Below are 21,896 nucleotides of genomic sequence, written 5' to 3' on the forward strand. Positions count from 1 at the left end.
GGCGCAGTGGTTGAGAGTCTGCCTGCCAATGCAGGGGACACGGGTTCGAGCCCTGGTCTGGGAAGATCCCACGTGCCACGGAGCAACTAGGCCCGTGAGCCACAACTACTGAGCCTGTGCGTCTGGAGCTTGTGTTCCGCAACAAAAGAGGCCGCGACAGTGAGAGGCCCGCGCACCGCGATGAAAAGTGGCCCCCACTTGCCGCAACTAGAGAAAGCCCTCGCACAGAAACGAAGACCCAACACAGCCAAAAATAAAATAAATAAATAAATAAATAAAAAGATGCCTCTCTTTAAAAAAAAAAACAATAAGGGTGAGGGGAATTACTGCAGAAAGAAAGTGACATTCCATATAAGCTGGGATATAAACGGCAAAACAAAGATAACCCACGAGGGGGTGGGGGGCGAGGTGAGGAAGAAACAAGACAGATGTAAAGATGGCAGAAGAAGATCCAAGAATTGTTTATCACAAGCCAAATACTGGGTTTCAGTTTTCTGAGATCCTGGCTCTGAAGTTAGAGCCCAAATCCCATTTGGCCAATCAGCACATTGGAAAGAGCATCTGACCGCTTTCAGTCCCAGTTCTGTACACCCAGGACTTGGGTCAAGGCCCTCTCTCTGGATCTCAGCTTCCACAGCAGTGATGTAAGAAACATGGGCAAGAGGCTGGGGGAGAGGGGGTGTAGGGTCAGGGTGAATCAGCAAAACCTGGAAAGCTCCCCTCTCCCCATTCCTGCCTGCCCCTCAGTGAGTGCACTCCCAAGCACTGTGAGGGCCACAAGCACCCATCTCTGTTCAGTCTGCCATTCTGTGAAGGCTCTGGGACCTGCTCTGCTTCCTTTCCCTAGTAGAGCTTGCCTGTTCAAAGGTTTGCCCACAAACTTTTGTCCATCTCCCGCCCCATGTCAGAAATCCCTGGCCTATACCCCAAGCCAATTGGGAGGAAGGGGTCTGGGAACCCGAGACCTCCACTCTCCGGTTCCATTTTGCTCCCCAAGACCAGCTGGAGGCCACCAGTTAGTGGGAGCCAGTTCCCGAGTTACCAGGTGAAGCCTAGGGAAAGTGACCCCGAGGCACCATGCTGGAGCTCCAGCGAGGACACACGCACATTCGCAGGGCACAGATACTCATACGCACTTGCACACGCATACACGTTCTCACAGCCACAGACACACGGGGCTTGGTGACCTGACAGCTCAGAGACAGCGCAGCGCGGTAAGGTTAATAGAATGCGCATCGATTCTGCCGCGTGTTGGCCAGCCGAGCCAGCCGGGCCTCCTGGAGAAGCAGCCTCGCTTGGTGCTGGAGGTGGGGGGCATCCCTCTTCCCCGACGCAAGAGAGAAGGGTTGTTTTTCGGAGCGCGGCTACCATCCCCCCCACCCCCCCCCACCCCACCCCCGGTCCACTCTCTTCCCACCGTGCTCTCCCCAGGGCGGAGAGCCAGTCCCTGCGAAGGATGGGCGAGCACGCCGCCACACCCCGCCTGGGCTGTGAGGACCCTGCCGGCCACTTCGGACACATGCGCTGCCGGGAGCCAGGCAGGCGGCGACCGGGCTGGGGGAGCAACACAGGGTGAGGATGACAAGAGAGCTTTGCTGCAGAACTTTGATCCCGATATTTCAAAAAGGAGGAGGCCAAGCCCAGCGCAGAAGAGAGGGGAGTGGGAGAGGGAGATGGAGGAGACAGCTAGAGCCAGCCTGGGGACAGGTAGAGAGGAGAGCCGGGGAGGAGGGAACTGGGTTCAAGACAAAACAAGTCAGTGTCTCAGCATTTTAGACATGGGAAGGGACTTTAGGAACCTTGCAATCTGGTCCTCTCCACACTACCTTCCACCTATGGGGAAACTGAGGTCCAGGAAGGTGAACTTTGGATTTTGTGGGTTCCAAGTCACACAGGGATGAGTTGAATATTTACATATTAAAAGCAGCTTCTTGTTGAAGTGGGAGCCAAGGAGGGCATGGAAGTAATGATGGTGTCCATGTCAAGTCCAGGCTCCTCCCGTGACCCTCAGTCAATAATGGTGAGGCCAGAAGAGATGTCCCCTCCAAACCAGTCTAAGTCAGGAACCTCCCGTAAAGTCCGGTCTCCAAGACTCAGCCCTCCCCCTAGCTTCTCTGCCCTGCTGACACCAATGCCCTCTGAAGCCTGAATAAAGGGTGCCTCCACTGCTGGATGGGGGGCATAACCCTACCTTCTACAAATGCCCGGACCCTCCTCATCCTCTCGCCTTTGAAAGACGGGCAGGGCAGTGCTCCCTCCCATTTCCCACCAAGACAAACTGAGGCCCAACAGCTTTAAGGGAAGGAGGAAACTTGAACCTAGAGCCGGTCGTCAGTGCAAGTCTATCTGCATCTCACACTGGCTCCAGCTCCCTGAGGGTGTCTGTAGTCCCACCACAGTCCCACAGCAAGAGCAAGCGGGGTTCTATTACAGGCAGGGTTTGGGGATGAATTCTAGGTTGTCCTTGATTTCTCCCCACACAAGTGCCGTCTTTGCAGACACCATTCCAGGTGGGAAAGGGCTAGGTGGGGAGGATGACACGGAGGCAGGTCCATGGTAGGCAGGGCCACAGGCCAAGGCGTATGCCCCATGGAATTATCAGCACCCAAACCAAGAGCCTTCAGGTAGGGATGGGGGCAGGAACCAGGACCTAGCCCAGAAGTCAGGCTGCCGAGAGTGAGGGTGAAGAAACTCTGAGCACCCAGGGCTGCTGCTGGATCCCAAGCGGGTCTGGTCTGCTGCTCCCTCCCCCACCCCCATTCCTGGTTCTCACCCAGAGACCCAAAGTCTGCCCTGTTCTAGGGACCCCAGCCGCAACTGCCCATTCCCCTTGCCAGTAAGGCCCTGTGCCCTCCCAGCAGACACAGCCTGCCCTCCCCGCGGTGCTGCTGGGTTTACCATGAAGCCCGCCATCCAATACATTGTTCAGTGGGGCCAGGGGAGCCAGGGCCTCACACAGACCCCTCACCCAGGTCGGGGTTGTGGCAGAATCTCCCAGGTACCACAGCAGGCAGGGACTGTGGTCGGGGCGGGGACCACAGAACTCCACGAGGTCTTAGGCCAGCTTGCCCAGGCAAGGGGACAGCACAAGGACAGTCAGCAGCCTGGCTCCTGCGTCCTCCAGGCTGATTAGTATCTTCCCTACTACCCAGCCCCCACCTCCAGAACCCCCGGGGAGAAGGATCCTTCCCCGAGCCACACCAGTTCCTCTCCTGTGATTTGTTCTGAATTTTCAAACAAAGAGTAATTATGACAGATGTGGAGCAATCAGCGTCATTATGTGGGAAACAAGAAAGGGAAAGGGAGCTGAGGGGGGCCTCGGGGGGTGGTGGGGAACGTGTCTTTCCTGTGTCTTTCCTCCTGGAAAGATGTAACTCCCACCTCTATCTCAAGCTCCCCAGTACCCTCCCAGCTTCCTCTCCTGCTGGGAACCCGTACCCAGCCACTCTGCCCAGCCTCACAGGTAGGACAAGACTTCTCTCTGCAGAGCATTCCAGCCTAACTGCCCTCCAGACTCTCCGCAGGCCTCCCGCAGCAGCTGGGGCTGGGGGCATGTAGCCCCGTCTGGCACAGCTGGAAGTGGCTCCCACTTTGGCCAGGGTTCTGAGCTGTTCTCTGTTCCCAACGCTCTGGCACACCCACCCTGCATGTGCCCAGGTACCTGGCTCTATTTCTGAGGCAAAAATACTGATTATGTTCTCAAGGGACTCACCCCCCACTAAGGACACTCAGGCCATTGAATCTGGGGTCAGGTGGACCGGGTTTCAAATGCAGCTTCTCTACTTACTGTGTACCCTTGGGCAAGTTAACTCACCATTCTGGGCTTCTGTTTACTCATTTGTAAAATGACTAGTAATAGGACTAGTAAAATAGGACTAGTAACACTACCAATGGAAATGCCGTGGGAATTAAGTAAATTAACACACAGAGAGGTCTGAGGACGGTGCAGCCGCATATAACTAGGACCACTCCCACTACTACTGGTTAGTTCATCACCAGCACCAGCACTTAGGTAGCCCTCAAACCACTCAGCTAAGCATACGGGGTGCTGTGGAAACTCAGGCGCTCTCTGAAATATTCCAGAAGCCCATACCCGAGATCTGCTGGCTAACGCTCACATACAGAACTACAACCACAGACAGAGCCTGGGGTAGGGCAGGACACACACAGAAAATCGAAATATATGTGCCAGTCTGCCCTGAAGGGGATATAAAGAGATCTCCCCCTTCCCCAACCAGAGAGCAGTGAGGCACTGGGCAAGGCAAGAGACACAAGGGATTCTCTAACCTGCCCAGGCTGGAGGACCAATCACATCCTTAGGCAGGTTACCCCCTTGGGGCCTCAGTTTTCAAGTCTGTAAAATGAGAAGGTGGGACCAGCTGAGCTCCAACGTGTCCCCCGTAGTCTGGATGCCTGTGATTCTACTTAGAGGCTGGGAGGACCTCCAAGGTCCTAGACGAACCAGGAATTTTAGGATTCTTTTGCTGTAGCCTGCAACTCAGTGAAAGGGCTAGAACTTGGTTCTCTCTCCTCCTCCTCTCCATTTAGGTGGTCTGGTCTCCATCTGCCCACCCCAAGTCCCTGGGGCCTCTTGCTAGTCCCCCTCTCACATTCCAATGGCCTTGGGGGCAGCAGCCAGACCAGAAAGTCCAGTTCCTGCCCATTATCACTGCTCGCATCTGCACTGCAACCCAACACCAGCATTCCAGAGAGCAGCCCGGGGGCTGCCCCCACCCACCCACTGTGGTCAGTGTCCGGGCTCAGAGACAGGCCCCGAGCAGGGGCCAGTGTTCTCAGATTCCTCTCCGGGAAGGTGTGCCCCCAGGGAGACTCCGACTTGCTGGGGAGGCCCCAGACCCCTTCCTTCGGGGTCTTCTTTGAACCTCACCCTCTCAGACTCTCCTCTTCCTATCTCTTTGCTCTATGCTGAAGCCTGAGCTCACCTACGTTTGCTCCTGAAACACAGGTATCTCCCTCCAAGCGCAGCAGAGGATGGTGGACACAGGAATTGGAATTGCTACAACTGGAGAAAGAGGCAGGAGGAAGCACAGAACAATAAAGAGAGCCGGAGAGAGGAAGACGGTAGGGCCGGAGAAACGAGGACTGAGGAGTGATAAAGACAGAGACCCTAAACATGGCCTCACAGGAAGGCAGAGGTGGGGCAGAGTGTGGGAGTGTCAAAGACTGAGGAGCCCCGAGACTAAGATGCAGAGAAGAGATGGAGAGTGTGAGCTGGAGCCCTCTGCCTGAATCAGGTGGCGCTGGCCTGGATTAAGCCCATACTCCCACCCCCTCCATCTCCCTGTGGTCTGGGGTCTGGCCTGCAGTTCCTCCTTGCTCGCCCCTCTTCAGGCCCTTGCTGGGCCCCTGCCTTTCCACTTTCCCTGGGTCACAATGTCATCTGTCCAGTCACCCCTCTTTAGGAAGCCCCCGGGACTGCTCCCATCCATAGAGGTCACTCTCTTTTCTGCTCCTCCCTTGCATTTGAAGGCAGTCACAAAGGGTTAGCCTTTCTTGGAACAGGGTGAACAAAGTTGGGGGCAGGGGAAGCGAGCTCAGAAATCAAAGAACGGTCCTTTGGTGGGGAGGTGGGGGGTTTGGGGCAGGGGAGGGAGGATGGAGGATGGAGCAGCCCTGGCCAGCAGGCTCGGATTGCAGCCAGATTGCTGGCATTCGTCTAATGAGTAAGAAAACTATGGCCTAGACTCCCCAGAGGTACTATGGCCGGGCCCACATGCCCGTCATGTAAGCCCCACGCTCCACCAGTGACCTAAGGCTTTTCCTCCCTCCTCCCTCACTTCAGCTGCAGGACTTAATAGAATTATCTACCACTCCCTCTTGCCCTGCACCAGTTCTGTCCACTCTAGATCTCTAGCCTGGTCACACTGCTCAAGGGAGGAGGGATTCCCGCAGGAGACTCCTTTGAGGAGAGCTGGACCCCAATCGTAAGCCCCGTGCACCTCCTTCAGCACACACCTGTATGCTCAGGTGCCCACAGAGGCCCACGTGGCAATATACACACGCACTACTGGTCTCTACATTTCTTGTTGCAACAAGGCTACGGCCAGAGATCTTAGGGAGGCATAGGTTAGTTACACAGGCTGACATTTTTGGAATCACTTGGTCCAGTTTAAACAAAGACAGCAGTGAGCTGTTTGGTTTTCCATCCTGGGTGCCCTTCTGTTCTACTTTTATTGAAGGCTGTGTTGAACAACCTTCAAGCTGCTGTGAAAAGTCTCTCTTACACACACACACACACACACACACACACACACACACACACACACACACACACACACACACGGCTGCAGGGACGACTTTGGAGAGGGGAGGGAAAGGCAATACAAGAAGGCCAGAAGTGAAAAAGTCCTTTCTCCCTGGGGGTGGGGAGGGAATAGGGGGCTAAGGGGGGCTGGGGGCCTGTTTCATTTGCAGGCTGCAAATGCCTCTCCTATTCACCGGCCCACATTCCCAGCCAAGGCGCCCAGCCACGGACAATGCCGGAACAGGAACAGAGAAGATTTGCACATTGTGTTCAAGGGGCCAGCTGGCTGCCTGCGACAGTGGAGCCAAGGTGTGGGAACCAGAAGATTTCTACTTCCACACTCAAGTCCTGCTGGTGGGGTGAGGGGCGGCCCTCCCCCCACAGTTGGGGCCAGTGGGCCTGGGGACACAGCCTTCATCCAGCCAGGGAATAAAGTCCAAGGCAGGAGATCCCGAGGCCCAGGCATGAGGGCTACCAAGCAATTTGGACTCTGATTCGCACCCCATCTGGTGAGGAAGAGAGAGTCTCAGCTCCTCTAGATAAACACACAGCAGCCGCCACCCCATGATTTTGCTCCGAGTGTGTTATATTCCCCTGCCGATCCTCCCCGTTCACAAGCTTCTGTGCCTATGAGCTATGCTATCAATTACGAGGTAGGGAGAAACAAGAGAGAAAGCAAAAGAGAAGCTGAGAGAGACAGAGCTTTGCACCCAGAAGGCCACATGTTCATTTAGTTTTTACCAAGCTCCACAGGCAGGGGATGTGAGAAATACAAAAGGAAGAGAAGCCCCTTAGGAGCTTAAAATCTAGTTGAGGAGACAGATGGACTATCTAGCCACAAAACAGTTACTTAACAATGCAAGCAGCCCTCACTGAGAGGAGGGCTGAGCCTGAATGCCACAGCCCACAAGTACTCCCCGCCTTAGGAGCGGGAAGAAGAAATTACTCTAAACTAAGTGGTCTTTGGGGAGGGATCGGGTAAGGGACAGAATAGACTGGGAAAAGGCTCAGGGAAGGCAGGCATGTCCCAAGGACTGACTGGATGGAAAGGAAGCCTTAATACAGTAGAGCAGAGATGAACCTTGGTCCAACTGCTCAATATTACGATGAGAAAAGCAAAGTCCAGAGAGGGTAAGTGGCTTGCCCAGAGCCACAGAGGACTCCTTGTGTCCAGGCAAGGCCCTTTCCATCACACCTCACAGCTTCTCAGGAACACCAAATGGGGTTGGTCTGTGGAGTACTGACTGGCAGGGAGAAGGCCCCGACCCTCACCCATTTGCACCTACCTCTGCGCCACAGCATACTTATGGGTGACCCGCCTGGCGTGAGAGAAGGCCTTGTCATGGCCACTCACTCATCACACCGGCAGCACCTCAGCTGCAGCGCCTGCTTCCTGCTCTAATGGGTAGGCAGACGCGTGCAAGGGGCAGAGGGGAGACTTCCTCAGGGTTACTTTGGCTGAGCTGCCCCTCAAGGGGGAAAGAAAAGGTTGGGTGACAAAGGCCTCCAGGTGACAAAGGCTTCCAGGGTTACCAGCCATTGTGCCAGGAACTGCTTCCCTGCACATCCCACTGTCTACACTGAGCCCTCTGGGGTCCCCTCACACAAGCTGTACCACCCGGCAGCTCCAGCCCAAAGTTTTCCCAACCCCCCACCCAGACCTGGTTCCACAGACCTATGCCCAGACCCTGCCCCCAGATCCACACAAGCATGGGTCTTGCTGCTGAAAGAGATTCCAGAGTAGTTGGTTCAGCTGTCCTCCCTCAGACAGGCTGAGAATGATTCAGCCTTTAGGAGTGGGTGACTGAGGGCCTGAGACGTAGGTGACTTACTGGGCTGGAGACAGCAGGGGACTAGAATTGGACTTCCACTCCTCTCACCATACTCCGCTGCCACTTTCTAGGAGTCGGGCTCACCAGTGCCTTCCTGGAACCATCACATCTAAAGGAGCTTAGAACTTCACATTTCTCACCTCTGTTACCTCCCCAGAATAATGATAGTATCTAAGGAACACTTTCTACGTACCCTGCACTGTGCTAAGTTCTTTACGCATATTCTCATAGGTCATCCTCATAGCATTCTTCCTTGCTAAGTATTATTTCCTCCAATTTAAGGATGAGGAAACTGAGACTCAGAGAGTCCAGTTACCCAAGTCCCTCCAGCTGGGGGTGTGTTTGCCTCCACAGCCCACCCTCATAACCATTGTTGGGTACCCCAATCAGGATGGCCCCAGGCTGCGGGGAAGGCATTCCTGGCTCTTTGAGAGCCCTGCCTGCACTGGAACAGGCTGGTCCTCATCCTAAATTAGCGCTCAATACCTAGCACTAACAGTAATACTTAATGAGCATTTCCTAGAGGCCAAGTCCCGTGCCAGGTGCTTTCCATCCATCACCTCATTTAATCCTCCGACGGCCCTGATAGGCTGATGGGATTATGCTCATTCTTTTCAGATGAGAGCACAAAGACTCAAGAGAATTAAAAGTAACTCTTGCTAAGGACACATCATCAGTGAGTGGCAGAGCTGGGGCTCAGACCCACCTAGGTGCGGCCCTGAAGCCCACATTCTACGGACTTCACTGTGCTGCCCACAGACCCACCCACCCCCACCAGTGATTCTGACATGGGAGGGGGCTCTCCTCTGCACCTGTGGGCCAGCACCATTGGCATCGCCTGGGATCTCGTTAGACCTGCAGAACCCCAGGCCTTGGCCTAGACCTACTGATTCACAATCTGAATTTTATCAAGATCCCCAGGTAACTCACAGGCATAGTCTGAGAAGTCCTGATCTAGATCATCTAGCTCCAGTTTCCCAAGGGGCCTGAGACCAAGAACTGAGGCCAGGAAGTGAGAGGCAGGAAATGCGGGCATCTGCCTGAGGAGAGTTGGGGGTGGGTCTCCCTCCCAATCATCCCCCCTCCTCGTAGCTAGCCCATCCCTCTTTGGAGTCATCCAGGCACACAGACCTCAACAGGTGTGAGTCAATGCATGTTCCCACTGGATCGGGTGACCCACATGCCCTTCCTGGAGCCCCTCCAGAGGGATGGCAGAGGGTCTCACAGGCCAGCCAAGCTTCAGACGATGCTCAGAGGCTTCGGAGAATCCCCAGGCCCTCCCACAAAGGGGTTAAAACAGAACAGGTTGTACTCTGGCTCCAATAATTCTACTCCTTGAGAGATTTCCCTAGAGTACTCCCTAACTGAATCTCAGCGCGGGAGAAAGCTGGGGGGCTGGGAGCGGATTCAGGCAGTCTGCTATTGCTGGCAACACGAGTGGAATCACCTTTAAATGAAGAAAAAGGTATTGCCTCCATTACCGAGTGCCTCCTCTGTGCCAGGCAAAGCATGGGGTGTGTTAGTCCTTACAACCATCCTACAAAGCAGGATTATATGCACATTTCACATAATGGTGAGGAAACTGGGCCACGGAGAGATTAACTTGTCCAGGGTCTCATCCTTAACAAGTGTCTCAATTTTCAGCCCCCAAACTATAAACACATGGAATGGCAAGGCAGAGAAACCAGACGTGCTGGAAGCACGAGTGTTCCTAGGACCCTGAGCCACTCTGTCCTAAAAAGGAGATACTTGGAACTAAAGCCCCCAAGGAATCAGCCTGTAGTCTAGCCCATCCTGGGCAGGCCATCTTTCCATGACAGCATCCGAGCCCACTGGGATGGGAGAGGGGGCATTCCCAGCCATCGGCCTCTGGCCCAGAGCTTGGATGCCCCAGCAGACCTGCCCACACTCACCTGGACCCCTAGCTGCCTCACTGGGGTAGTCCACTGGGGTAGTCCACTGGGTGGACTGTGTGTCTGTGAGAGGTGCTTAGCATACCCCCGCCCTATCAGCCCCTGTAGAGCAGGCAGGAGAATCAGGGGCTCTGGAGGGCACCTCACACCTTTTCAGAAGGCACCCTCCCATGTCACACAACATCTGCCCTGCCTGCGGGCATGCGGGCAGGGAGTTATTACCAAAGGAGAAAACCCAGGCAGCTAATCAGCTTTGGAGGTTCCTAGGGACATCAGCCTATGAAGTAAGAAAAGGGGATCCAGCCACCCGGTTGCTTGGTATCCAAGCATTCCCCATGGGGCCACGAGCCTTGTGGGGGAGAGAGGCCGCATCAGACTGCCCGTGTTTGGAGGCAAACCCCCAGCTGTCCCCAGGACCCCAAAGGATTAACCAAGCTGACCTCGCCCACTGGTCCTTCCCCCAGTCAGAGCCCACAGCTCACTTTTCTTATACTGTTAGGAGTTTAAGGAAGCCAAACATCTTGAAGGTATTACCATTTACAGAAAAGCACATTTACAATTAGCTATATATAAACACCTGGGGATTCATCTCCCAGAATTCTAGGCTGGTGATGCAGGGGCCATCTAACTTTCAGTGTGGACACAAGCCAGGGAGCACCTCCCTGAGAAGTCTCTTCTCTCCCGCCCGAAAATCTTCCTCGGTTCCCTACACTCCGTCCACGCTTCTCTTCCTCACACCCAGCCATCTGCTCAGAAGCTGCACCAGCCTTCCCCTACACCGCCAGGAGGACCGGGGGATGAGGGGTCGCTGAGCCAGAAGTGATTCAGTCTCAAGGTCCAGGGCTGCCTCCCAGAGAGCTCCATATGGGGGCTTGGATGAGCCTTCCTTAGAACAAAGGGGCATCTTAAACCCAACTAGAGGGCTCCTGCCTCAGAATGATTCATCACTCACCAGCCGTTCAGAGCAACTGTGCAAATGCCCTCAGAGCCAGGAAGAAACTTGTCAGCGATCAGATGGGGAAGAGGCAGCGTGCCACAGGAGCTAAGTGGGACTGTGCAGGGTTCAGAATACCTAGACTGCAGTCCTGGCTCCTCTGCTCACCAGAATGTCACAGATCCCCCTAAATCTCAGTTTTTCCATCTGTAAAAGAGGGATGATAACTGCCTATCTTCCAGTGTCATCACGATGACTAAATGAGATCATTCATGTAAAGCACTTAGGCAGGGAGCCCAGTATGCAGCACCTGCTTTATAAGTATTAGCTAAAATGATTACCAACCAAAGTTAAAGCAACCCCTTTAAGGGACACCCCCCCCACACACATACACAGAAGCATAGAGATATGGGATGGAGAACATTTTCCACTTGGCAAAACTTTTGCCCTTCCTCAAGAGCAGTGGTTCTCAACCACGACCGCCCACCCTCACAGCCTGCCACCTTCCCAAGATACATAAATAATTTTGGTTTATGTAAAGATTCATTGTTTTGTAACAATGAGTGTATACAGATTAAACAACAACAACAGACTTTTTGCAGGAAAGGGCAGTAAAGCACAGCCATCATTTCATCACCACAATTACTGGTGGCCCAACAGCACAAGCAAAGCACAAGTCTAGAGCTGAAACACCTCTTCTCTCCCAATCTAAAAAGCACACCAAATATCAAGTCACCACAATGTACACTTTAAAAATCTCATAATTTTATTGTCAATTACACCTCAATAAAGCTGAAATTTTTTAAAAAGTACACCAGCATGAAGGTGAGTGGGAGTAATGTCATCGTTGTGTTAACCCTGAAATTATTCTATCATATTTTTTGTAAAGCAAATTGTTGACAAGCTTCAGAATGTCATCACCGGTACAGTGAGGTTTTATTCTACCCAAAAGGTTTGAAAGTCAGCACGTAATGAAAAATTGCATATAACCAAAATTACCCTTCAAAAATCTCTTAAAGGGCTTCCCTGGTGGCACAGTGGTTGAGAGTCCGCCTGCCGGTGCAGGGGACACGGGTTCGTGCCCGGAAGATCCCACATGCCGCGGAGCGGCTGGGCCCGTGAGCCATGGCCGCTGAGCCTGCGCGTGCGGAGCCTGTACTCCGCAATGGGGAGAGGCCACAGCAGTGAGAGGCCCGCGTGCCGCAAAGGAAAAAAAAAAAAAACATCTCTTAAATTACCTCCAAAGTATGACAACTGTTTATATTTAAACACAAAAATCATACTCAATAGACTGGGATGCTCACAATATACAGGCATATGGAAACTAAGACACACTGACCCAAGAACTGGATAAAGCTTGCTGTCTCTCTCTCCCTCTTCCCACAACAGTGTCTGGCTACATTCTTGTCAAATTGCATTCCAATCAGTTAAATGAGTATAAGATATAATTCCACCACTGCAAATTACTGCTATGCCCCTCTCAACTGACCCATGCTGAGAAATTCGGGTTCCAGAAGCTGCATAAGATGGAACTGCTCCCTCTATCCCCCCAGGGCCTGGAAAAAAAAAAGTAAGGGCACCCACTTACTTGCAGCCTGGATTCGAGCCTTCCGGCTGACCACCAGCCCAAAGCGGTTCTGAGCCACACACTCATAGTCCCCCTCGTCTGAAGGGCTGCCTCCTCCATCCAGCAGGAAGTGGCGGATCATCAACGACCCATTGGCCAGCACGGTGGAGTGGGTACTCTCGGGCAGCTCCACCCCATTCTTCCTCCAGGTGATTCGCACTGGAGGGGTCCCCTCCACCTTGCAGCCCAGCACTACAGGCTGCCCAGGGACTGCAACATCATCGCTTGGCTCCACAGCAAACGCCAGTTCGGCGGAGTGGCCGAGACCTGCATCAGGCGGGGGAGATGAGAGGAAAAGGAGAGGTTAGTGTGGAATGAGCAGACACAGGTGTTCCAAGTTCTCTGGATCTGTGTCCCCATCATTCTGTGATGTTAATAGGAATCTCTATTAATATATAGACCTTTGTGCATCTCATGCAGTATAGTTACTTAATCAACAGACCATCTCAGAGAAATGGATATTGTTTCTACCATCTTTTTTTTATTTGTATCTTTTACAGAAAAGGAAACTGAAACCCAGAGATGTTAAGCAACTTGTTGGAGGCCTCAGAGTTAACAGCTGCAAATCTGGGCTCTAAAAGCAACACTGATTCCAATGCAGCCGCTGCCACTTCTGTGGTCACCCTGGTTAAGCACTGAAGCCTCACAGACTTTCAGGGTGTGACCTCAGGTAAAGTATTCAGCCTCTCCGGGCTTCTCGGTCCTCGTCTGTTTAAATCAGGAACAACAATATGGCTTGCGTTGTAGGGTTGTTAAATATGACTACCAGACTCAAAGGCACTGCACTATGAAAAGTTAAAATTTCTAAACAAATATAAAGTGAGATAGTAATAAATCACTGCTTCATTTTGCTGGCAAAACCATCTGAGGCCTGGTCCGATGCCTGGCAGGGAGAAAGGTGTGTGGGCCCAGTACCAGGTACAGGCTAGGCGATGGTCCAGCTCCACTGCCCCACCCCTAGGATGCTCTGGGTTTTGGTTGCTTTTCTTGTTTTGCCTTTGTCATAGGAGGATGAGGGATACCAAACATCTACTCAGATTTCCCAAAATTTAGAAAGAGGGAGGTTCCTAGAACCTTTACTCCCAGCAACCTCTTCCCTCCTGCAGAAGAGGAAAGAACTGGAAGAGGAGGTGAAAGAAGAGAAGGGAGGAGGGTGGTCAGGGAATCAGAAGAAGCCAGAGAGGAAGGACAAGAGCTCCAATCCCAGGCATGATGCCGAGTCTCCGACTTCTCAAGCGAGCAACTTACCAGACCAGTTACAACTTCACTCCAGGAGGAATGAACCCACCTGGGCTGAAAAGGCATCCACAGACCCCTCCTCACATTTCCAGGGAACTAGCGATCCGGGAGCTGGCCCGTCCCTAACAGACCAGCGCCCTCCCTGGCTGGGGGGAGATGGGGCGGCGGGTGGGGAGAAAGAAGGAGGAAGGCTGGGGTTAGGGGCGTTTCCCCCACCCTCAGGGATAGGTAATTCGTATTTTAAGACATTTGAGGGTCACGCCCCTTCAAATCTCTACCCATCTTTACCAGGAACTGCGTTTCAGCAGCCTCAGTTCCCCACCCCAAGCCCAGTACAGCAACTGGGGGATAAAGTTTCTCCTAGAGGCGGCCGCGATACTCCGCTTCTCCGAGCTAAGAGGGGAGAGGATACTGCCCAGAGGAGTGTCTGTTGAGAACTTGGGGTGGGAGGGGAAGGGACTAGATTTGCGCCCCTCTCCCGTGAGATGGGCCCGTTACAGCCACTGAGGGAACAGGATGGTGGTGACGGAGCTCCGGGCGGCAAAGCCGGCAAACCCCGAGCTCTGCGTGTGCACCCTCCGGGGCAGGGCGGGCACGTGAGCATCCCCACCGTTCGCTAGCCCTCGGTCGGCTTCTCTCCCCTCTTCCTCAGCTCGCGGGGTGTCTCTCGGGTTTCTCCCTCCCCACGCGCGGCCCGCCGGGAATCTTCCTCCTCCTCGTCCTCTCCCTCGCACTCCGCGTCCCAGTCCCGGCTCCAAATCCACGACGTGCTCTCCGCCCAGCGCAGCCCGCTCGGTCCCGGCCTCCGCCCCCGGGGTCTGCCGTCTGCTGCCTCGGCCGCCTCGGGCCACTCTGTGCCCACCCCTGGGCTCCAAGCACCCCAGCGCGCCCCCTCGGACGGGCCTCAGCCCTGTGGTCTCCCATGGCTCGTTTCCCCCTCTCCCCAACTCCAGCCTGCCCGCCGAGCTCCTGCTTTGCCGCGCTCCTTGCTCCTCAGTCCGGGCTCAGGCACTGCCCTGAGTCCTGGAGACGCAGCGGACGGAATGCCGGTCTCTCTTCGGGGGGCTCCATCCTCAGCATTCCCCTGCCGCCCCCGGCAACCCGGCCTCAGCGCCCCGTCCCGTTCGCCTCCCCTTCTCGGGCAAGTCCCTCCGACCCGCAGGTCCGCGCCGCTCTCCCCGGGTCCGCCCCTCGCGCCCGCTTACTCCCTTCTCGCCCTTCCCGGGGCTCGGTCCTCAGCCGCCGGCTCGCGGGCGCCCTAGCTCACCGTCGCTCGGTGCGGGCAGCAGCAGCAACAGCAGCAGAGGCAGCAGGAGCCGGGGCCGGCAGCGCGGGGGCGCGGCGCGCGGAGCAGCCATGGGGCTCGCGGTCCGCTCGGCTCGGCTACGCGCGGCTCTGGGGCCTCTCGCGGCTCACAGCGTCCCGCGGGGCCGGCGCCGGGGCCGAGGCCGGGGCTCCGGCCGGGGCCGAGCCCGGGCGGCTGGGGGCTGGGGCCACATGCCTGCCTAGGAGCGCCGGGGGCGCAGGGGGAGCGCGGCCGCTTGCGCCATCTTGCACCCACCCCGGCGATCTGTCAGCCTCGCCCGGGGTGCGCGCTCCGCACTTGCACCGCCCGCGCCCGCCCCTCCCTCTTCCCGCCGCCTGCCGCCCCCCCTTCCCTCCCCTCCCGGTCCCCTCCCCCAGCCCCCTCTCCCCGGAGGCCCGGTCTGGGGAACAAAAGAGCCGGCGAGCGCTTTAAGCGGCCGGACATTCCCGGCTGCGCGGCGGACGCGCCCCCTGCGCTTTGAACTGGGGCCGGAGCGGCGGGCGCCGTCCTGAGCTGCAGCCCCGTACCCCTCCCCCGCGGACCAGCCCCAGACTTGGGGGCGACTGGGGAAGTGGAGACCCAGCGGACCGCCGAATGGGTCTGGGCTGCGGAGAAACCCGCAAAGCTGCGGGATTCCCTCTGACCCACTCTTTCTGCTGCGCCCTCCTGCACCGTGTCCAAGTCTATATTGTCGAGATAATTCCCTAAAAGCTGCACAAAGTTGTCAAAGATTCGGTTTTCCTTTGGTTTCCGGTCCTTCCAGCCAAAGGCTAGGACGTTTAGCTGCAAGACTGGCCTCTTCAGACTGAAGAGTTCTGCCGCTTGGGTGGACAGAGGTAGGAGAAGTGGGAAGGCAGCTTCATCCCGGGCCCTGGGAGAGCGGAACCAACAGGACAATGAAAACACTTAAGTGACCCGGTTCCGATGTTCTGCCCGCTGTTTAGACCCGCAAACCCAGGCAGTCACTCTTGGAACTCATCTGAGAGATAATCATATCTCCCCTGCTCACTCATAGGGAAATTTAAAGGACAAATAGCCTGGTAACTGGGAAAGCATATTGAAAGTTAAAATTCCCAGTAACATTTCTATGCCACAAAGAAGACTCAAGGTTTCATGTCAGAGAACATAAAAGGAGACAGCATCAGTCTCGGGTAAGAAGTGTTATGGAAGATAGGCATGCCTCTTAGGAGATACATCCCCATGCGGGCCCTCAGAGATCTTCAGTCTCGGCCACTCACTATTAAATGATCTTCTGTTGAGTCCAGCATGATGTGCTAGTCCATCAAAATTACTGAGCATCCACTAAGTTCAAGGAGAAGGAGGCTTAAAGAGAGTAGTCTCTGCCTCACTCAGCTATTGGCATTGGACTGGTCTGGGAGAGGAGTAATTACATCTCTCTTTCGATACCAACTCCGGAATCTTGGAGCAGGAATGTTAACCATATATAAAACTAACTTTGGTGCAGATGAGTAAAGAAAAGGCCTCCAGAAATCAGATAAGTTTACTAGTGATGGGGTTTGTGCAGCCCAGGGACTCCTTACTCTGTAGTAGCAACTGGAAGGTGAGCTTGAGAGGCAGGACTTGAGACACACGAGCAAGCAGTAGGAGGCAATGGAGAAATTCAGGGTCGGGCACACTCCGAAGCTCCAAACCAATCTCATTATGAGGAAGGGCAGGAATGATGAGCTTCCATTGGCCATAGGAAAGGGAGGGGAGGGGGGGGCCCTCCCGTGGGCCCAAAGTCCTGGAACTCCCTCCTGCAGGGCTTGAATTCTCAACAACCCCTTCTTGGCTTGTCCTAGACTCAGGAGAGGTCAAATTGGTGTCCTGGGATGCTGTCATTTTAAATTCATTTTGACAAGTGTTTAATTCTTCTTTATCACAACGCTTGCTCTGAGAGTGATATGCAAATAATGGCTATTCTCCTGCATGCAAAATGTGCAGTATCTCTCCCTATGATCTGTCAATTAACTTGGGGCTGGCTCACTAGCCACTTTGGGGGTGGTCCTGGGCAGGGCAGCCTCTGGCTCTTGGTTCCCTGCAGTAGAAAAGCAACCACACTCCAGGCACTGTAAAGATCTTAACAGAGCAGCTGCCAGCTGTGATCCTGAGATGTGTGTGGGGTGTAAGTGTGGAGTTTGGTGTGTGACTATTGTGCTTAGGTTTGAGTTAATGGACACAAGGGTGTTTGTGAAGGTGACAGTGCATGTAGGATGGGTCTCTGAGCTTGTAGGCACAGTGCCCACATGTGTGAACATGCAGCCATGGGCAATTCTGAAGACCAGAGTTAACAAAGAAGAGTTGTTGAGCCCAAATCTCCGGAGTTGGTGGTTCACTCCTCCCTTGCACCCAGGAAAGTTAAAAAATGTGTGTCCAGATGGAAAGAGATCCCCGAAGAGCCTAAAAGAGTGTCATCAAAGAAAGCATCTTTCCTAGGTTTAGGTGCTTTTCTGAAGTGCCTGTTGAGGTAGGGAGATGGTTCAGTTCGTTTTTGGTTTTGTTTTTTTGGTGGGGAGGGTTCCTATCCTAGGATTCTGAGTAACCCGTTCTCTTTTAAAATTTTATTTTATTGAAGTATACTTGATGTACAATACAGGGATTCATAATTTTTAAAGGTTATACTCCATTTATAGTTATAAAATAACTATATTCCCTGTGTTGCACCATATATCCTTGTAGCTTATTTTATACCTAGCAGTTTGTACCTGTTAACCCCCTACCCCTATCTTGCCCCTTCTGCTTCCTCTCCCCACTGGTAACTTCTAGTTTACTCTCTATGTCTAATGGGTCTGTTTCTGTTTTGTTATATTCATTTGTTTACTTTTTAGATTCCACATATGTGATATCATACGGTATTTGTCTTTCCCTGACTTATTTCACTTAGCATGATATCCTCCAAGTCCATCCATGTTGCTGCAAATGGCAGAATTTCATTCTCTTTTATGGCTGAGCAGTATTCCATTGTATATATTTACCGCATCTTCTTTATCCATTCCTCTGTTGATGAAACACGTTGCTTCCGTATCTTGGCAATTGTAAATAATGCTGCTATGAACAGTAGGGTGCATGTATCTTTTCAACTTAGCATTTTTGTTTTTGTTTGGATATATACCCAGGAGTGGGATTGCTGGGTCATATGGTAGTTCTATTTTTAGTTTCGTGAGAAACCTCCATACTGATTTCCACAGTGGCTGTACCAATTTACATTCCCATCAGCAATGTACAAGGGTTACCTTTTTTTCAGAGATAGATCTGTTCTTTCTTATAACCACCTGCTCTTTCCCTCAAAAACCAACATTTCCCATCCTGGTAGGAAATACATTCTCTCGTGCAGAAAGGCTGAGGAAATTCTAGTCATCTGGTTCCAAAAGAGAACATTTTTGGAAAATAGTTTATTAACTCATTATAGGGACAGATACATGATCAATGCCTTGGCTTAACACTAAAGAATATCATACTTGTAAGGAGAGAAAAAAACACTGGAAAAATCATTAAATAATACAGCAAAACTACAGACAAATAAATGAGCAGGTACCGATTACACTTGTCATGCATCAAGAAAAGGTTTTTAAATGAGACTCAAAAACCGTAAGGCATCAATGGTAGATGACAAAGGGATTAATACCCTGTAAAAGGCCAATGGACTCTTTTCTAATAAAAATGCTGTTGCAAAGACACAAGCCTAACACTTCCAAATTACCCAGAGCCCAAATCATATATAATGCTAGTGAGTAATGGCCACTTTCTTATCAACTGTGAGTTATAGGCAGATACCAGATTTATTACTTATTTGCTTTTGAGAAACAATTTTCCACCCAACCTAATGGGTTATAAATTGTCTCATTTGCAGCTATTTAATTTAAACCAGAACCTTACTGCCTGTTAAACAAGAACATGAAAAATGACTATGTGGTGTAATGCTAAGAGCCTACTGTTAAAACAGCCATTTAATTCAGGGCAGTGTTTTTTTTTTTTTTCCTTTAGAAAATAAAAAAATCAAACCAGCAAAATAAAATGAGGCTTTTGACCTTCAGAGCAGTGATGAAACACATACAGTAGTGTTAGCCACAGCAACGCTGAATGCTACAGAAATAGTACAAGTGACAATTCTGTCCTAATGAGATACAAAACCAACATTAATAATCTTTAGTGTTATCATAGGCTGCCTGAAGGAGGGGGAGGAGGAGGAAATGTAGGTGCGGATGTCAAACGTGAGTGACACCCGAGTGTAATAAACACAGATGCTGAAAGGGTCTGAGAAAGCTGCAACTCCGCTGAGAGACATTTCGCCATTTAAAAAAAAAAAGGAAAGATAGACTGGTTATTTCTAATTTGGCCCAGAAGCCAGAGTTAACCCTTGATGTGCTGCTCAGTTAGAAAAGATGAATGCAGGGAGAAAAGACCACATACTTGATGCTCCTATGAGAGGCTGAGGTGCAAAATCAAATAAATGACCTTGTTTTCTCTCCACAGGAAACAGAAGTCAAGCTTGTCCCTGTGTGGTAGGTCAACAGAAAATGACTTCAGGATTGAATTTAAAGAAAAGACAAAATGAAAAAAGCCCATCACCCTTGTCCTGTGTGAAGCCCTCCCTTCCAGCACTGCAAGAGGATGAGATTCCTTCCACCTCCATGCCGTCAGCTCATGTTCAAGGTGCACAGAGTGGGAAGCGGTGGGGCCATGGAACTCCATCCCCTTCTACCCTTCTAGTTTCAACTGGGAAGGAAGGTCCCCAAACCCCTCTGTCCAGCAAATCTGCCTGCCTGCCTAGAAGGGAGGGAGTAATTTTACCCCAAGCTTCTGGGTCGTGTTCCCCTTTCCTTGTCTCAAAAACCCCCTTGTATGACTTGCATTTATCCCCTCCAAGGAGAACCCTCCGATCTCAATCACAGGCAGAAAGATGCAAGGGAAGCTGAAAGGTCTTTTCCAAACTGCACTGGGGGTAGGCAGTTTGCCTGGGGAGGGGGCCTATGGAGGCACAGATGGGAAGGGGGTGGGAGGATGATGGCTGAAGTGGATGGCAGACACAGGAGTCACGCTCTGGCCTTGAACAGACATGAGGTAGTCATGTTGTTAGGGGAGGATGCAGAGATTGAACCCAGGCAGGAGAACCACATGACACAGTGTGGGAGAGGTGGGAGAGACAGCAGAGACAGACGGAAAGAGGAGACAGAGAAAGCGCAGAGAGTAAAGGAAAGGGTATCAGGGAGGAAGAGAAGGGCGCTAGGATTGGGAGAGCAGGGCGACTGGGAGCCAGACACTAGAGGAGTGAGTGGGGAGAAAGGAGGGGAGAGCAAGAGAAAGCAGATTTTCAAAACCAGGCACTTCCCCAATTACAACACTAGATGCAGAGCTGCTCTGAGGGGAGCCAGAGTCACCCTCTCAATTTGGGCACCGGGGACATGGCAGAGGTGATGCAGCTAAAGCGTTAGGCATTCAGAGCCTGCTTGCACTCAGCCCAGCCAGACAGGAAGTGGGCTGGGGCTGTCTCTGTCAGACAGGGCACTGGAGACACTCTCAGAGTGTGTAATAAAAGGCTGGGTGACGGAGGTGGGGGCCCACAGGGCTGGGCACTGTCCTGACCTGGAGGACGGAGTAGGCCGTAGTGACCACTGCCCGGGCCAAGGTTTCCCAGCTCACCAACCAGCACACGCACACGCGCTTCACACGTGTACAGCACGTATAGCTGTGCTTCACGCGTCTCTCGCCTACCACACGTGTCACAGAGCATGGGTGGGGAAGAGTGAACAACCCACTTCTTCCTCTCCCCTGAGCCAGAGCACCCTAGGAGGCTCCAAAGGGCTTGATGATGGTCAGTACCTGCAGGCAGACACGTGTACATGTGTGGCCACCCGTGTCATGTCCCATGATCCGTACCAGCCTGCCCCCAACTGTGCCCTCGAGGGAGCTAAGCAGAGGAGGAGACTGGGGCTCTGGGCAGGCCTGGGCTGGCTGCTGGAGGGCAGGGGGCCTTTGGCTGGCAGCTGTTCCCCGGGGCCTCCTGCAGAGCCTCACTGGGCTGGAGATCCGGGTAGGGGCAAGAAGCACTGGCTGCCTCTGGCAGGCAGGTAAGTCTGTCTGGCCCAGGGCTTGCCTGCTCGCACCCTCCCAGCTCCCTGTCCAGCCAGTCTGCCCCTTGCCTGAGATTCATAACACCCAAAGTGAGGTCAGCAGCCTCTGAAGGCAGCGGATCCTCGGGTTCCAGGTCTTGGAGGTGGAGGTCAGGGTTCCCTTTGGATGCACTAAAGTCAGAGTGGACAATGACCTCGGCCTCCACCTGGTTCCTGCAGGCTGGGGGCGGCTTCTTCCTCCCATTGCCCTGGTCAGAGAAGAGAACACAAAACCATCACTGAGAGTGACCATCAGAAGGACGGCCATCATTCTTGGGATGCAGAGAGACTGACCCCCAGCCCAGAGCCCGTTATACATGACATGGGAGCTGGTAAAGGAAGAACGGTGACTGTCCTAAAAGAGATGACGATCAGATCCCTGGGAAGGCAGGGAAATACTACGCATTTGCCCTTGCTGAGGAGTTCCAGAAGTACTAGATTCAGCCAGGGCCTCAGTGAACAGGGGGAAGGGCTGAGTGCACTCAGGCCGGGTGCACCGTCAGAGCCACGTAATTCTGCTGTGGCCCACTTACGTCTAGGTAGAGGAAGGCTTGTCCCCAACCCAGAGAAATACAGCTTCTCCCAAACTGGCCTGCCCTCCATCCACTCACCTTTAGAGGCTCCAGGGATCTGCTGGCTAGACTTTTAGCCCCAGGGAAGTTACCACCAG

General features: G+C 53.1%; 2 protein-coding genes across 8 annotated transcripts in view; both read right to left on the reverse strand.

Moving 5' to 3' along the window:
* IGDCC3 (immunoglobulin superfamily DCC subclass member 3) overlaps positions 1 to 15,188 on the reverse strand; it is a 42,647-nt gene extending 27,459 nt beyond the window's left edge. For both annotated transcript variants that reach the window (XM_067750724.1, XM_067750716.1), the window contains exons 1-2: positions 15,078 to 15,188; positions 12,533 to 12,838 (exon numbers count right to left, since the gene is read on the reverse strand). In XM_067750724.1, coding sequence (XP_067606825.1) covers positions 12,533 to 12,838; positions 15,078 to 15,168 — 397 coding nt within the window. In that variant the 5' untranslated portion in view covers positions 15,169 to 15,188. The remainder of the gene's footprint in view (positions 1 to 12,532; positions 12,839 to 15,077) is intronic.
* A 3,305-nt stretch (positions 15,189 to 18,493) lies between these two features.
* Positions 18,494 to 21,896, reverse strand: part of IGDCC4 (immunoglobulin superfamily DCC subclass member 4) — a 37,832-nt gene continuing 34,429 nt past the window's right edge. For 3 of the 6 annotated variants that reach the window (XM_067750744.1, XM_067750750.1, XM_067750733.1), the window contains exon 20: positions 18,494 to 21,435. In XM_067750744.1, coding sequence (XP_067606845.1) covers positions 21,025 to 21,435 — 411 coding nt within the window. In that variant the 3' untranslated portion in view covers positions 18,494 to 21,024. The remainder of the gene's footprint in view (positions 21,436 to 21,896) is intronic. The other 3 variants (XM_067750766.1, XM_067750757.1, XM_067750774.1) reach the window with 3 other exon arrangements.

The sequence above is a fragment of the Pseudorca crassidens genome, chromosome 1 (assembly GCF_039906515.1).
Source record: "Pseudorca crassidens isolate mPseCra1 chromosome 1, mPseCra1.hap1, whole genome shotgun sequence".
Lineage (NCBI taxonomy): Eukaryota > Metazoa > Chordata > Mammalia > Artiodactyla > Delphinidae > Pseudorca > Pseudorca crassidens.